The 18,406-nt window shown below is 34.3% G+C and overlaps 1 protein-coding gene across 1 annotated transcript in view; it reads left to right on the top strand.

Moving 5' to 3' along the window:
* Window positions 1–18,406, top strand: part of ADAMTS19 (ADAM metallopeptidase with thrombospondin type 1 motif 19) — a 219,411-nt gene that overhangs the window by 135,277 nt on the left and 65,728 nt on the right. Inside the window, exons 11-13 of the mRNA XM_062189957.1 lie at window positions 1,886–2,026; window positions 3,421–3,571; window positions 13,308–13,409. Of these exons, the coding sequence (XP_062045941.1) occupies window positions 1,886–2,026; window positions 3,421–3,571; window positions 13,308–13,409 (394 nt within the window). The remainder of the gene's footprint in view (window positions 1–1,885; window positions 2,027–3,420; window positions 3,572–13,307; window positions 13,410–18,406) is intronic.

The following is an 18,406-nucleotide window of genomic DNA, read 5'->3' as shown; positions in this document are numbered from 1 at the left end:
CCAGTGTTGAGGCACAGCAGGTAGAGCTGCTACCTGCAACACCAGCATTCCATGTGGGAGCCCTGGTGTCAGACCTGGATGTTACACTTCCAAACCAGCTCCCAGCTAATGTATATGGGAAAGCAACAGATGATGGCCCAAGTACTTGGGCCCCTGCCACCACAAATGAGACCAACATGAAACTCTAGGCTCCTGGCTTTGGCTTGGCCCACTCCAGCCATTGTAGCCATCTGGAGAGTGAACTAGAAGATAGAAGATCTCTCTACATCCCTGCCCCACTCCCCGTGTGTCACTGCCTTTCAAATAAAATATCAAAAAAAAACATAATTTGGAAGGCTGACCGAATGTTTAAATGTATAAGGTAGGGTAGAAAATAGAGTAACAGTGCTATTCAGAGACTACTGTGGTAGGGAAACAGACATAGTGAAAGTACTGATAAGTGAAGTAGGGTGAAAGAGTACCTCCTAGAAGTTCACTGTTTTAATCTTGAAGGTTAAGCAGAGTGCTTTTAAGCAAAGAAGCTGGAGAAAAGGTATGTTGTAGAAATTGGGAACTGAAATCCGTAGGTGCCCAACGTGTAATGGTTTACTGCATAGATTTCTGAAGCAGCCACCTTGGTGCACACTTCTTACTAAAACTTATGTTATAATTAATGTTATAATTGTTCTAACCCCATAGGGTTGTTTAGCTCAAACTTATTAATTCCATAACAAGTTGCACGACACATGAGAAATGCTAACTAATAATTAGTTGCAAGAGAATAAGAAGGAACAAAATGTTGGGGAACTTCAAGTCATTTGGTGTTGCTGAAGAGCAAATGCAATAAATGAAAAAGGAAGGAGATGAAAGGGCCATGTACCAAATAGGGAGCTGGGAATTGCCATGTAGGTAATGAGAAAGAAAACAAATGGCCTAGTCAGATAGGATTTTAAATAACTCTGATTAGGGAAGCTAGAACACCATAATAATTGCTGAGACTACATATAGTGTAGGAATATTATATATTCTTTTATATTAACAATAAAAATAGAAAAAAAGAGATGATAATTGAGATAAATATCTAGAAGGTCAAATTGGCAGGGTTTGCTTCTAACACTTAATAAACTAAATAGCCTGGGTAATAGTTTTTGGAGAGGAAGGAGCAAATGATGACCTGAATATTCTTTATTTGGAAGAGTTAGTAGCTAAAGAAAACATAAAAAAGCAGGCGAGAGACAAATAAATTAAAGAAGTAAATACGGGTTTGAAAGATAAAAAAAGGAGTGCAGTCTGTAGACCTGTTGAATTCAAGGTGCTTCTGGAACATTCATTTAGAAATAAAAGTTTAAAATAGGGTTTCATCTTAAAGCAAGAAATTCCAAGAGTGATTCAAAAGGACAATAATGGCAAAAGTAGAAGGTTTCCCAGGGACAGTTTGTGCTATACGAGGTGGGAAGAAGAGGGTCTAACAAAACAGATGGGAAAGACAGTGGAAGGTTAGTAGCTTAATAGGCTTTCAACTTTGATAAAAGATATGGTTTCAGATTGTGAAAAAAATTAACTCAGGCAAGAGTAAGAATCTAGTGCAGTTAAATAAATATTCTTTTATGTTTTATACTACTAAGCAGTAATTACATCTATAGGTCATTTGGATATACCAAAACATGTCATTTTATAGATTGATTGAAGAAATGTTTTTTATTAAATAAATATTTACCTTCAATTTGGGTCATAGAATTTTAAAAATAATCTAAAATCTAATCATATTTTGAAACAAATTTCTTTAAATCGTATTACTTTTCCATTATTTTGAGTATTTAACTGTTACTTAATTTAGTTGTGGAAACTTAAAAATAACATTTTCTTAATGTAAATCTTTTTTTATTTTAATTGTATTCTGAAACAGCATGGGCATTAACCATGACAATGACCACCCATCATGTGCTGATGGTCTTCATATCATGTCTGGTGAATGGATTAAAGGACAAAATCTTGGTGATGTCTCATGGTCCCGGTGTAGCAAGGAAGATTTGGAGAGATTTCTGAGGTACTGAGGTCATTTATGGTTGCTGCACTGTAAATGTCTGTGTGTACCTGCTGCCTCTGCCAACCAGGGTAGGCAGCATGACAAAGTGTAAAGGCCATCAAAGTGGAAGTCAAGGCACTGAGTCCAATCTTGACTCTTCCATGGACTCACAGAGTGGATTGGGCCACATTATTTAACCTACATGCCTTTTAGTTTACACATTTTTACATAAAAGGATGCATAAGATGATTGGCAAGGTTGAAAAAATGTTGTAAATGTAAAAAACTGTCCCAGTATTAACTGCCTCTTTAGTGTTTCCCTAGTGAAAAACTGATCATCACCAACACAGCTATTGTTATTGCAAGAGAGCCTCTTTCACAGTGTCTCCACTTTTCCATTATGATAGTTCTCAACTCTAAATCCTTCTCCATTAATGAGTAGGTTTCACCATTATAATAGTCTTTGATATTCTTCTTCCTTCAACAACAGTAACACTTAGATTCTGTCTGGTTGGGAAAAGAAATTAATATATTTGTTGTTCTAATTTTCATTTTAAAGTCCTTGTTCTTTGTTTCTTTCTTTGGTGATAGAATGCCTAGCTGAAATAGTAGATGATATGAAAAGTAGTTACAGAGATGCTTACAGTATCAAAAAGTCTAATAAATATAAGAATTCCTAGCTATCTAAAATCACTACAGAGATGAACTTTATTCACTTTTCAGACCTTTTAATTTGATGGGCCTTATTTTCTACTGAATCTCAAGATCTAAAATATGATATGATATTACTCTAACATTATTCTAAAATACATGCAATAAATCCTATGCATGTCATGCCAGAATAGAATACAGCATTCTAGAAAGTAATATTTTGAACATGCCATCAGAATTTATAGCCCTATGAACATATTTATAAGGACAGGTATGATTTTGTATGGCTGTCTTAACATAAATCATGATTGTGAAAAATTTTAATGTTACTTCATAAATGGAAGTTGTATTATAATGTCAGATACAAAAATGCCCACACTATTAAATAATTTCTTTAAGTCCCCAAATATAGCTGACTTCTTACCATTACACATTACTTTTGGGCAAGCTACTCTCCTGAGTCAGAGTTTCTACCTCTTACAAATACATAAAAAAATACTCACCTCACAAGATTATGTGAGCAACATGAATGGACTTTATACATCAAAAGTTCTATTAATTTGAACACTAACATTATTTATTAGGATTATCTCAAATAATTGCAAACACATATTTTCATATATGAATTATTCTATTAGCATTCAGTTGAAGAGCTTATAAGTAAGAAGGAAAGTACATCTTTAATATACTGAAAATGTTTTTGTTGTACTAATCATGACAACCTCTTTCATTAAATTCAACATTGTTCGCTGCTCATCTTGTCAGGTCAAAGGCCAGTAACTGCCTGCTACAGACAAATCCCCAGAGTGTCAATTCTGTGATGGTTCCCTCCAAACTGCCAGGAATGACATACACGGCAGACGAGCAATGTCAGATTCTCTTTGGGCCACTGGCTTCCTTTTGTCAAGAAATGCAGGTAAGCGGTCATGTCCAGGTGGAATGTTTTAAGTGTTCACATTCTGTTTTTAGAAGTATTGATTGTAGAAGGAGAAGGTGGCTTTATGAGGGAGTTTATGGTTCAAAAGCAACCCAGTCCTTAAAAAAAGAATTTTCTAGGAAAAGATTTGTACATTTTCTCCCATGAACTTTGAAAGTAAAAGAAATGAGGTATGGGCATTAAACTAAAGGCATCAGCATTTAATCAAATCTAGTCTAAAATTACACTGAAGATAGGGAAGTATTATGTTGTGCCATCACTTTGCTTCTATTTAAGAATCTCATACTTTCTTATTTGGTAACTGGATGAAAATGCAATTAAAATGATGTTTGGACATATAATTATTATCTTTCTACCCAAAAAACAAGCTTTTACAAGTATTTTTCATATGAATATGAGAGTTTCTAAACAAACTAGGGGAGTTGAGGCTAGCCTTGTGGCACAGCTGGTTAAGCCTCTGTTTGTGATGCTGGCAGCCCATCCGGGAGTGCTGCTTCAAGTCATGGCTGCTGTGCTTCAAAACCTGGTTCATGCTAATGTGCTGGTCACCCATGTGGGAGACCTGGATGGGGCTTCTGGCTACTGGCTTCAGCCTAACCCAGATCTGGCTGTTTTGGCCATTTGCACAGTGAAGCATCAGATGGAAGATATCTGTGTGCTCATGTGTGTATGTGTGTGTATCTTTGCCTCTCTGCATTTTGAATAAATAAATCTTTAAAAAAACTAAAGGGGAGGGGTATATGTCTGAAGATGAACTAACCTGTGTATATGTGTCTTCAAATAGTCAGAATTACCTAGAGACAGCAGTCATATTCATTCTAGAAAATCTAGAGAACCAAGAAAAATGGCCTTCTTAGGTGATGTAAGATTTTTAACTCTATTTATATTCCCTTCTTTCTTTCATTCTCTCTTCCTGTTACTCCTCTTCTACCTGCCTGTATCCTCCTACCTATTCCAAACACACACATACTTTGAAATTCCTTCTTTTTCGTCTCTTAAAAAATATAACTATTGGGTTTTTTATTATCTATTTCTCAATATGCTAGGTGTTGCCTTTTTTTTAAACTAGGCATTGTCCAAGTAAGTCCGTGAGCCCTTGCCACCCATGTAGGAAAATTGGATGGAGTTTCAGGCTCCTGGCTTTGGCCAGGCCCAGTCCTGGTTCTGTTGTGGGCATCTGGGGAGTGAACCAGAGATGGAAGACTGATTCTCTCTCTCTCTCTCCCCGCCCCCCATCTCTCTGCCTTTCAAGTAGATGGAAAGAAATGTTACCAAAAAAAAAAAAAATCCAAAATTGTGAAGAAAATTGTTGAGGTAGGAAGGAATAGAGACAAGAGCAATTAAAATCATGAAGGCAAAATGATGACATTATCAGAAAGAGAGTGATTAGCTCTGTCAAAAGCTGAAAATGAATAGAGTCAAAGAAGGTCTGAGAATTGGTTCTTGATATTTTTTATCTCAAAAACTTTGGTACACTCTTATTTGAAGCTATATGGAAGTGACTCACTATGTACGTATCTTTGTGTGTACCTTAAATACATAAAGTAAAATAGTTACAAATGTAGAGGACTGACTGATTCTGTTTGTTAATCAGCACATGTATACCTTCACATGGGTTACATGTACTTTCTATACTTTCCAATCTAATGTAAATTCTGTACAGAACAAATCTCCTGGAAGGCAAACTCTGTCACATTACACAGGGTCTTGATCCCTTTCACCACTATATCTCTAGCACCTAAGTAAATGCTCGATAAGTATTTTTTGAAACAAAAATGAATTAATTGAATTGTGAGGTCATGATTTGAAATTTTCACTCATGTAAATACTTGGTTCTCAGATCGATGTCAAGATAATATGAAGATGACTTAGGTTATTAATGTATGACTACATAAAAGCCAAGCTGTAAGAGCAGTTACTTGTTTCCCAGCATATGCATGTTGTAATTGGGCATTCTTATGACCTTCCCATTTCCAAACAGTTGTAGCAAGCTTCATGGGAGGGAGGGTTCCCAGCAGCCCTCAACATTTATGTTTCTGGCAGAATCTTAAAAACAGTAAGGCTCTGATTCAGACAATGACAATTAACCCATAGCATCTGAATTAGATATTTCTCCTCAATAGTTATAAACAGACACTTAAACACAAGTACTGAAGACTCCAGCATTGCATAATGCTGATCTAATTAATGATATGAATTTACCCTTAGGATAACAAGTCACATCTGCAAAATATTTAAAGACACTGATGTAGCGTGTTGTGGAACATCTTGACCCCCAGCAGTAAGAGCTCACTCTGCTGTATTAATTTGCAGATTGAATGGCTCACTTCTTGGATAGCCTTGTTCCTGAGTCTAAACAGTTGATGCCTTCAGGTCATCTGGCATCTCATGGCTCAGCCAGCTCCAACTGCATCAGGTCATTGTAAAAGCTTCCTAGAATTACTCAGCCTGGCTGGGAATCCAGAGATATGGAGAGATGTTTCCCTAGAAACAGTAAGAAGTGGCCCTGTAAGCATAGCCTTTTTCAAAGAAGATGGAAATGTACTAAAATCAAAGATTCTAGAAACCTTAATGTACTGCCTTTGTGTCTGAACTGGGTACATGGTGATTCCATACATGTTAAATGTGCACAAACTTTCTATAAAGATTGAGTCATATAGTGAGTTTAAAAACAGAAGGTTCCAGTTTTATACACCTATTATTATCTACTTGATTCACACAAATATGTAGAACTTTCTAAAACCTCTCATCTGACCCAGTGAATATTCTGGCACTGAAATGAGGTTACTGACAATTCTGGAAAAATGTGTCTCTGTGATTTGGCATTATGAAATTTCAGAGGTGACAGTAATTTGGACTTAAACAGCTTAACATAAAATACTTGGAGGACACGCGCCACATTATGTAAAACTTCTCGTGAAGCAGCAGTAGTGAAGAAAGTGTGTTATTGGCAAAAGGGAAGACAACGCATGAACCTAACACAATAGTCCTGCTAGACGCTCACATATATGTACAGTGGACATGGAAGTTCAATGGGTAAAATAGTCTTTCAGCAAATTGTGCTAGGAAAGCTAGATATCAAGAATTACCTCATATGTACTCTGAAATTAGCTCCAAATGTACAAAGCTATAACACTTTAGGGAAAATATAGGACAACAATTTGTTTTATAGAACACCAGAGCATGAACCATAAAAGGAAAAGAAAAAAAGAAAGTGTAGTTTAAAATTTATCAAAGTAATTTCCTCTTAAGAAAACCATTGGATAAAGGCCACAGAATAGAAGAAAACATAATAATCACGTCTGACAGAGGAGTAATTCCAGAATGTATAAATTCCTCTAATATTCAACAATTAAAAACCAACCAATCCACTAAAATGGGCAAAACATCTGAACAAACAAATTCAGAAGCTCCTTAAATGATCCCTGACATTACTAACACTGTATCAAAAAATCTAAATCAAACCCATAAAGAGCTATGTTTGCATACCCACTAGAATGTCTTGAATTTAAAGGAGTGAAGATAGCAAATTGTTGCACATAATACAAAGCAACTGAATTTTTTTTTTTTTTTAACATTTCCAGGTGTTCCTCTGTCTTCTTTAAGTAACCTGTGATTTCCTTTGCCTGTATTTGAATAGCGTGTTTATCTCTGGTTTTCAGAAGACTGACTGTGATGTCTCTCTGTATGCATTTCTGCATGTTTAGCTTACTGGGGGTTATTGAACTCATTTTACTGTTCAGGTATGTCATTTACCAAATTCTGAAAGAAGTTCTTAGTGATTATTTCTTTAAATATTTTTCTACCCCTCTTCTGTCTTCTCTCCTGAATCACCCCACACATTTCTGCAGCTGTTTAATATTTTTCACTCTCTCTCTGTTTCAGATACAATGATTTTCCCTTGACCTACATTGAAGTTTACTTATGATTCTCTTTATTTTATTAAGCGCATTCAGTGAAGTTTTTCATATACTTTTTCATATCAAAATGAATTTTTCCTTTTAGTTCCTTTTTATTTCTCTCTGGAGATTTTTATCATTCATTTCAAACCAGTTCCCTTTACCTCAGAGTATAATCTTAGTCCTAGTTTTAAATTTTATGAAAATTACAACATATGTGTCATCTCAGGGTTCTTAAGGTTTCATTTTTCTGGCTCTTCAAATGTTAGTGATAGCTAACTGTATGCTGGAAATTGTGATGCTGTATTTTAGAGCAAGGATTAGCAAATTGAGGCAGGGTACTCATTTTCACAAATGAAGTTTTCTCTAGAACACAATCATCTCATTTGTTCATATATTCTCTGTGGTTCCTTCAAACTACAATGACAGTGCTGAGAAGTTGCAACAGAAACCACATAAGCCATTTGTCTAAAAGGCTACTGTTGGGCACTTTACAGAAAAAGTTTGGTAACCAGTATTGTGGGAACTCTGTTCCAAAGAGTGTTTTCATAAGCAGTTAAATTTGTTAGATTCAAACTAGAAACCACTCCATCTACTGCGGGCAGCCATTTATATCTTGGGTCAGTTCACTCTTCTCTATCGGGACTATATGCTGTGTATAGTCACCTTCTGCCACCAGCAATCTTTAAGTTCATGGACTGGATGAGATGAAAGAGAAAGCATCCAATTTACTGAGCTGGCAGTGGCCAAGTCTCTATTAAGGGATACAGTTTCTAGGATATAAGTGAGGTAGATTTCTGATATTTCCTGCCACTAAAAGTAAGGTTTATAATTAATGGTTAAAGTCCAACTGCTGTTACTTTATGTAATCAATGCTTATTTAGGTTTCCTTAACCTTTGTTTTAAAAATCAATTTCTTCGTTCACCATTGTTTTCTAGTCCTTTCCTATTAGATCATATTCCATGTTCCTTTTCTTAAAAAAAAAAAAAAAAATTTAGATGTATCTTTTGGGCATCTCTCTGCTGGAAAATTTTTAGTTTTTTTATAACTTGGAGAGTCTTAATTTAAAGTTTGAAATAAAATTTTAACTATTTTGACAAGTTTTGATTATCAAGATTTTCTTTCACTCTCATTCTTTGCTTGCTTCTTAGAATACGTCATGTATCTACTTCTTTACATTGGTGCTTAAGTGTCATCTCTTCCATGTTACTAATCTTAAAATAAAACTGTTGGGGCCAGTGTGTGGCACAGCAGGTAAAGTCATGTCCTCTCACACCAGCATCCCACATGGGCACTGGTTTTAGTCCCTGCTGCTCCATTGCTGATTGAGCTTCCTGCCATTAGTCTGGGAAAACAATGGAGGATGGATCAAGTGTTTGGGCCCCTGCACTCACAGAGGAGACCTAGAAAAAAGCTCCCAACTCTTGGCTTTGGCCTCGCCCGCCCCTGGCTGTTATGGCCATTTGGGGAGTGAACCAGCAGTTGGAAGATCTCTCTGTCTCTCCCTCACTCTTTGTCTGTAACTCTGCCTTTCAAATCAATGAATGCATCTTTAAAAAATAAATAAAACTTTCAACATTCCACTATTCATTTTGATTTTTTATGGATTTTTCATTGATTTCCATTAGTGATAAAGAAATTCCCTTGAATGAAAAGTTTGATAAGGTTTTTAAAAATTGATATTAAATCAAACAATATACTTTGTATCCATGTATATTAAAATCATAGATTTTTAAGTTGTTGATGTGCCTGCTTATATATTAATCAAATCCTTAATGTTAAACTAACCTTGTATTTATGGGACAGAAAAAAAACAACAACAACTTGTTCATGGTGCATAGCCTGTTTTTATGAGTTTCTTGATTACTTATGTTACATAACTTTCTTTAACAGATTTAAATCTAAGTTAATAATGACAGGCATTCTAGTAGGAAAGTTAAGCTACTGCATGGAGCTTGGGATGCCCCAGTCCCATAATGGAGTGCCTGACTGTAGTCCCAGTTACTCTGTTTAAAATCCAGTTTCTTGCTAATGCGCTTGGGCTGGCAGCAGATGGTGGCCCAAGTACTTGAGTTCCTGTCATTGACATGGGAGATCGAGATAAAGTTTCTAGCTCTTGGCTACTCCTTCTCTCTCACTCTGCCTTTCAAATAAATAACTAGTTTTTTAAAAAATATACATATATGTTAATGAATTAGGTAAATCTCTATATTTACTTTAAAAAGAAATCTCTGCCTGGTATGACTATCATCAAGTGTTTAGAGGTGTATCCGCTTTTTCCATTCTCTGGAGTTGCATGAGAAGAGAATTCAAGTTCATTGCAAGATTTGTTAGTTTTTGGACCAGGGATATTATTGATAGATCTTTAGCAATCAGTTTTATCTATTCCATGGCTATAGAATCATTAATCTCTTCTGTTTCTTCTTGGGTCCATTTTAGCTAGTTGTAATTTTCTAATGTTTCCCATTTCTTATAAGTTGTCAAGTTTACTGTCATAAAGTTATCTACAATGTCTTTATATTTCTACTTCAACTATATTTCAGTTTTATTAGTATTTATTAAGAACTAGATTTTAGATTTTCTTTTGAATCTTTATTTTCTTTAATTTTCTCTTTCTCTCTTTGTACCCATTTTTAATAATAACAAAGTGTTCTGTAATTGGAAAAGAATATTTAAAAAATAGTATTCCATCACAATTACATTTGCAGTAAAATACTGTTAGTGCAATTGTATTTTGAAAAGTAATACAAAGAACAGCAAGGAGTTACATTTCCCAGGATTAATTATTACTTCCATGTACATGCACTTAAGATTGTTTTAATATAAATTTCAGAACATCTTAAGGGAACTGTTTGGTATAAAGAAAGACATAAGTATAGGTTCCTCAGAGATAAATTTCATATGCTATTCTTACATATACAAATAACCTTCCACTTATATGTATAGTATATTCATGTAAGCATTCTTGTAAGTATTTAAAAAGCCTACTTGAGATAAACATCTAGATTCCTGTTATATACTTTAAGGATATCTTTTTATTATAGAATCATAAAAAGGGCATATTGCATTATTTGTATTAGTCTGCTAGAAATGAGTGGTACATTTCTATTGTGGATTTCCACGTAAAACATTTTAAATTTTAAACTTGTTTTCTTAATTCACATATAAAGTTGAAGAAAAAAAAACCGAATATTTAACTGTCGCTTGTATTTCATATGGGCAATGTTTTGTTCTAACTCAATACCCCACCTGCCCCCATAGAAAGGACTTAGTATTACATAGCTGTAATATCACACATTTGAAACCTACTTTCAAGGTGAAAACAATCCACAATATTTCTTCAACATTTTCTTGCTTTAACTTTTGACAGTTTGATTTGAACTCCTGAATCTGAGTTATTTTTAAGACAGAGACTGTAATTTACTTCCCATAAGAGCTGTAGATCTGTGGAGCAGAAAGGAGCCAAGAGATCTCTAGGAGAGATTTATTCTACGTGACTATGCTTATCTTGAACAGCTGCCAAGTTTGCTTTTATGCTCTCAGTGCCTCCGGTGGGAATCAATTAGAGTACCTGCTGTTCTGAAGAGCAGACAATGGCAGAAGGTCAGAATTCAGACCACCGGCAGTGTTCACCAAGCAAGGATTACTCAAAAACTACTGTAGACGATGTGCTTTGTTGCTGACTATGCACTGGTTAACTTAGGAACTTGACAAAAAAAATTACTGTTAGAACACATCTAAGGTTTATTCAGTAGGTTAAAAAAGTCTGCTTTCATGAAAAATTAGCCATTTGACCCCTTGATTATAAAGCATCTTTGTCAGAAGAGTCTTAGGGAGGTACCTTTAGAAACTAAAATCCTCAAGTTAGAGTTCTGTTACTTCAAATTCAAATGTGCCCACAAATGCACAAGATGAGCACTTGGCCCCGCTGCTTATTTTCAAGGGTCTAAAATATTGCAGAAGAACTATATTTATACATATATTTGAAAATAATTTTCTAGGTGAATTTTAAGAATGCACAAGTGCATATGAGTTAAGGTAAACAATTCCCTAAATATAAAGGCACATATCCATGTGGAATATGTTAAAGCAGAAAAAAAAAATATATGTCACATGAAATATGTTGCACTCTCACTGTGGTCTATTAAATTTTGGGAGCTTAGAAACAGTTCAGAAATCTAAACTTTAAATATAAAGGAGGAAAATAATCGCTTGTGGAGTTTTGACAAATTCAGCATTATAGTGGTAATATTAACTATACCCTTCTTCATGTATTGAACCGATTTGGATCATGAGTTAACGTTAATTTTACTGTGATTTTTAGTCTGTCTTGGACAGCAACACCAGAGTAACCCTCCTAAAATAGCATTTTTTGATCAACCTGTGGGTTTACTGCTAAGCAGCTTCATTTGCCTACATAGAAGCAGTTTCTAGTCCTGCTGGGTTCTTTCATTTCAAACTTAGACCTCACTATTCCCTTCCATTATAGTACCTCCTTCAACCCCAGTTATGCATAAGGGTTATATTCCAAGACACCAGTGAGTATCTGAAACCACAGAGAGTAATGAACCCTCTGCATACCATGTCTTTTCCTATATGATCAATTGTAATTTGTCGACTAGACAAATAAGAGGTTAGTGATAACTAATAATAAAATAGAGCAATTGTAATAAAAGTTATTTAAATAACTGTGGTTAGCCACAGATTAAACTTAAACCATGAAAAGCTAAACAAACATTAGCTGGCTGGGAGTGGGCGGGGAGCAGACAACTACATGTGCTTTCTCCCAGTATACCACTATGTCTCTCATGTTTCTCTTGTTCTACCTTTATTGAGTGTTCTCTTCCACTCCCCTCTGTAGATATCTACAGGTTGCACTTGAGTCTCACTAAAGATTAAATACATTGGTTATTTTGAAATGTCTCTGGTAAACTCCACATTCCTGTGTAATCTGGTAGCAATATGCATGTGTCTAAATATGTCCAACCATCTTACAGAAAGAGAAAGTTTCTCAGAATTTGTCAGTTAAACTCTCCTTATTTCAATCTCTTGGTTGGTCTCAACTGTAGATGCGGCTAAGAGTTCTGACAGTCCTCCCACTTGCATTCTCTCACATTCTCTCAGATTGTCTTTTTTTTTTTTTTTCAGATTGTCTTATTACTACCATGTTTCGTCTGCTTTATCCTGGAATTTTTTTAAATTCACATAGATTTTCCTCTAGAAAAAGTTTATTGTGTCTCAAAGGTCTAAAATTCATTCATAATGAGGTACAAATGACTTATAATGATCCTCCAGGAATCTCTGTTGTGTTCAGGATGAAGTCTCTAAGATGGGATAACCAAGTGCTGATTGTGACACAGAAGCAGAAAGTACAGCATCAGTGAAGACAGGATTTAGGGCAAGAGGCAAAGAATTGATACCACAAACACACTTATTCTTCTATCCCAATTCATATAATGGTGTAATTTTTCTGTTGTGTCTACATAATCCTGTATAGCCATATGTATTTTATTTAAAGGAACTAACAAATATTTGATTTTTTTAAACAAATATTCTAAAGTTGCAATATTCTCACCACTATAAATGAACCCTAAGCACTGAACTATGTGAGATTTCATTGCTGTGTCTTTCACATACATTAGGTCATGTATTATCTTGATTATCCTTTTAATATTAAAAGTATCTAAGCACATTTTTCTTCATAACATGTTTTGACATTGAAATAGCTTTCTTAATATTGATTGGCTTATTCTTAACAATTAATTCTTATCAATTGACATCTTCCCCTTATTAGTTATTGCACTGTTATTTTCAGCATGTTATTTGCACGGGTTTGTGGTGCAAGGTGGAAGGTGAGAAAGAATGCAAAACCAAACTAGATCCACCAATGGATGGAACTGATTGTGACCCTGGTAAGGTAAGTCATTTGTGTTGCCCAAATTTAATTAATCTTAAATGAAATGAGAAAATTTCATTTTCTCTTCCCAGTTATGCATTCATATCAACACTGATGGAATGTTTCAATATCAACAAAATGTTAGCATCTCATGTTTTTTAACTTAACTTTTACATTTTTTCAAATATGGTTGTTTATTAATATTAATGTGTTTTATTGTTGGTTATGACTGTAGATGAATCAAGATATATGCATTAACTTTAACAAAAAATAAATTGTTTTAAGTTAAAAATAAATAAAGTACATAAAAAACAGCATAAATGGTAAAATTTCTTAAGGCTGATTAAAACCTTTCAGGTATAAAATATTGTCTTAAGGAAATAACTAAGTACCTATACATTTTTGTTGTCAATATAAGCATTAATAAATATTCTGATTGACATTTGGCTTTTAATAAATATTTGGTTGTCTACATAGTTTCATGTGCTTCAGAAGGCTATAGGAATTTATTAGTATAATTGCCAGGTCAACATAATTGCTGTTTAAAATTTATTTTTCTTTCAAGAATATGAAGTAAGTGGATCCCATGTGTACATACATTTACACTTCATTTCATAAAGTTATAGGCCAGTGGCTTATATACATCATTTTGTATTTTGTGTACTATGAAAGGAAGGCAGAATAGTTATCAATTCATTAACTGTAAGACCAGAAACATTACCTTTGAGGAATATGATGAATGTTTATTATATTTGAAAATATACATCATCTAAAGTATCTATATATTACTTGAGGTGAGCTACTTGGGGAGGAAATCAAGTTATTTGAAGTGGTACTTATAAAACACATCCATTAGAAGAACCATTTGAAATCCAGCAATTCTACTTCTCAAAAATTATCCTAGGAAATCCTGTACTTGGATATGTGAACTAAGTTGTATATACACAATATCTCTCTTTTCTCTCTTTCTCCTTCTTTCTCTCAGACACCCACAGACACAGAAACACATATGCATACACACACACACATATACACACACAAACACACACACACATAAACACACAAACACACACATACACACACAAACACACACACATACACACACAAACACATATGAATATGTAAGGATGCAGTTTGCAGGGATAAGAAATGAGAAAAGACAAATATTCATAAAGAGAATGATGATTTCAGTGTAGCTTTTAAAAAATAGGGTAGACGCTATGATCTCTAATACCTGGATATTATTACTAGGCATGTCAGAAAAATTGACACTTTATAATATCATTTGATTGTAAGAAAAATAGTTTGTATACAGATGTGAACATATGCAAATAGTATATATTTTTAAACTCACAGAAAATGATTTGAATGTATAAACTCTAAGCTGTAGTTAGTAATTATCTTTTGGGAGGGATGTGGAATGGATGGGTGGGAGGAAAGCAACAGGAGGTAAGGGTCATTATTACTTCTTCCCAGACATTTTTGGATTGAGTGAAAATAGCATGAAGTCATTTATTATTTTTATGATTTCTCTCATTGAAAAAAGAAATGTACTAATTATTTAAATCCAAACTATCTTTATTTTATTTTTTTTTAAAGATTTATTTATTTATTTGAAAGGGATAGTTAACAGACAGAGGGAGAGACAGAGCTCTTCCATCTGCTGGTTCACTCCCCAGATGGCCTCAATGGCTGGAGTTGAGTAATCCAAAGCCAGGAGCCAGGAGCTTCTTCTCAGGTCTCCTATGTGGATGCAGTAGCCCAGGCACTCGGGCCATCTTCCACTGCTTTCTCAGGTCCTTAGCAGAGAGCTGGATCAGAAAGAGAGCAGCCAGGACTCAAATTGGCATCCACGTGGGATGCTGGCACCACAGGTGGAGGCTTAATCTACTATACCACAGTATTGGTCCCCAAACTATCTAAAAAGTCTAGGTGTGTGTGATAACTGGATCCTATCAATAAGAAGATTATTCCTTAGAGGGAGTTTGTGCAAAATATTAGTTGTTTATAGGTATGTCAAATATTTTTCTGTTTAATTTAAAAATATATACACACAAAACTAAAATAGCTTGTGAATATAAGGCAAATCTCATGAAATTATGCTGAATAATTCATTGTTTGACTCATAAAAGTGCACATAAGCAATTATTTTCATGATATACAATGATAACCAAACATTAAGCTCGAAGTCCTTCAAATTCACAACACCCATTTATCTTACTCAGTTCAGTAGCAATCTCTCCATCTTTATGATGTGGTACCTTAAATATTTTTCAGTTACGAGTTTTTCTTTTCATATTTATGACATTAATTTGCATTCTTGAGACTTCTAAAATAAACTTATTCTTTCAGCAATCAACTGTTATTACTCTTCCAAAGTCAAATGCTTTATTTCTCTATAATTGCATTAATGATTTTCTTTTAGAGGCTCTGTAATGTGTTGTGCATTGAAATAACTAATGAGTTCTCAGTTCCCCAGGCCATGTGAGCTTCTGTTCCAGCTGTTGTAGCTGCCATCAAGCTGCTGTTGTGTGGTAGTGCGAACATATCTGAAATTCTTGCAGCCTTGCATTAAACACTACTGGCTCTGTCCATTCCATACCAACGAACAAAGCTGGGGGTTTTGTAATTCGTAACACTCTGGTGCTGCCAATCGAGCTGTATAAATCTAGTTTATGTAAGAGTATATATTTAAGTCTGAGAATGTGCCTATAGAATTAAATGATTTTGAAGTTAAAGATTTATATATTAGTTACAGACAGCATTTTCCAAATTAAAATAAACCTTTTTCTTCTCTTTTGATACTTTCTCCTTTTTTTATCACTTTAAAATTTACAATACAAATATGAATGCACATTTAACAGCAATTAATGGCTTGATAAATGATTTAGTAAAAACAATCAATGTATGATTTTTTTCTTTTCAGTATTTGTATTTTCTAGGGATGGGGAGAGGAGAAACAGAAGTTAAAGAACAATGTAGTAGACTGTTCTGAAATAATATAAGGACATTTCAAAAAATTGGTCCAAATGGAAACAAAAATTAAGTTTATTTTGGTGTGAAAAGTTATAAATCATATGTATGAAAGTCTTCAAAAAGTTCATGAAAAAAGCATATTATGAAAACACTATGCATGGATTTCAATTTTTTGCACCAAAGTAAATTTATTGTTGAATTTCACTTTTGTCAGAGTTTTGAATTTTTCTTGAACATTTTAATTATGGACTTTCCTCAGTTGAGATACCATACATTATCATTATCATTTATTATTAGAAGTAATGAAGAATGTAACATCCTAAGTCACAAAATGTAGAGAATTTTTGCTTTCCTTAATCTTCTTCTCTCCTCCATAGTATATGTGGAAGATCTGCTTAGAGCGTAATCAGTTCCCTTTGACATCTTCATGGACTTCTTCCGTGTGTGTGTGTGTATGTGTGTGTTTGGTAATACACCATCCCAGAAACAGTATATATTATATAATTCTTTAGCTTCCCCATAAATCAGACTAAGTATATACGTTTTGAGTTTTTCAGACCATGTGAAATATCTGTTTTGAGGCCCCCCAAAATACAAATGTTCTAGAAAACAAAACATGGTGTTGGAAAATATGGAAATGATAGAAAGCATCATTGTATATGTGAGTCCAACTGAATATGGTGTATGACAAATAAGGCAAAACATTTCTCACTTTCCTCAACACTGAAACACAGCACCATCCAGAAAACCTAAAAGCTGAGTCCCCCTAGTTTCTTCCAGAGGTCTGGTTATCTGCAAGGTGACGGACTTTAAGCATCATGCTGTGCTTTCTCCAAATTTCATTGATTGGTGTATGCAATTTAGCTTGCATACCTGTTTCCATTCCTCTTCATCTACCAGATGTGATCTAGTTTAAATTACATGCAGTTAGACGTCAGTCCTTCTCACAGTATTTTAGTCCGGTCTGAACTCCAGTCTAGCCTTCCAATGCCAGCTTGCTGCTTAGCAGGAAGAAGCTAGGATATGCAATATGGGAAAAGTAAATAACCTCACGTAGTCCAAAATACTGTGACCAATTGAAGTCTCGCAGCTTTCACATTTCATTTTTTCCCCCACAAATGGCATAGCAGTGTTAAGTCCTTAAAACCAGCAAATAATATAAAAGTTTTCACATGATCTGCTTTCTCTCCCTTTCCCAGTGTTCAGACTGCATCTCATTACAATACTTGAACTCATTTAATGGGAATCTAAGCATACGGATGTGCTTTGAGTTGTGGAAGTTCATCTCTTCTCAAGCTTAGATTTAAAACTTTTAAAGGAAGTCAAATTTAAATTTTGACATTATCAGAAATCATCTATAGGGATTCGTGTTTTATTGCATGAAAGTGTTAACTGGGTTAGAATAAAACTATATAGCATAATCTAAGTTTTCCTTTCTAAAAACACTAATAAAAACAAATTCTCCAAGTAAGGAGATCAATAAAAAGAATGAACAGAATTTGGTTAGATTTCTAAAAACTTAATAATATTAATGTAACTATATATATGATACATCAAAGTTCATGGAAACATATACTCTGAAAAAAGCTATGCATGAATGTAAAGATTTTTATGATAAAATAAATATCTTTTAATTCCATTTCCCATGAAGTTTTTGAACTAACTTTGTATACTAATGTACTATTATTAACTTTTAGTGTAGGCTGTGCATTATGTTTAGTGCTCCATTCAGGACCTTACAAAAAATCTATTCAGTAAATGTGATTATCATTCATGCAAAAAGTCTATTCAGTAAACATGACTATCATTCATTCACATTTTAGAACTGAATAGGTTTAGCGTCAGGAGCATTTCTGTAATTGCCTCAAAACCTTGCATAAGCCCACATTGTCTCGAAGTGCAGAAAGTCATTTAGGGATAGAAGAATCAACTGAATTCCCTCATTGTACAATCACTAATCTAAATGCTCTGAACCTTTACTCAACATGATATTCTGAGCTTTAAGCCTATGGGATGTGACCATCATCCGTCTGCTTTTTTTT

The sequence above is a fragment of the Lepus europaeus genome, chromosome 4 (genome assembly GCF_033115175.1).
Source record: "Lepus europaeus isolate LE1 chromosome 4, mLepTim1.pri, whole genome shotgun sequence".
Classification (NCBI taxonomy): domain Eukaryota; kingdom Metazoa; phylum Chordata; class Mammalia; order Lagomorpha; family Leporidae; genus Lepus; species Lepus europaeus.
Note: the sequence above shows the minus strand (reverse complement) of the source record. Positions and strands in the feature narration are given on the sequence as shown.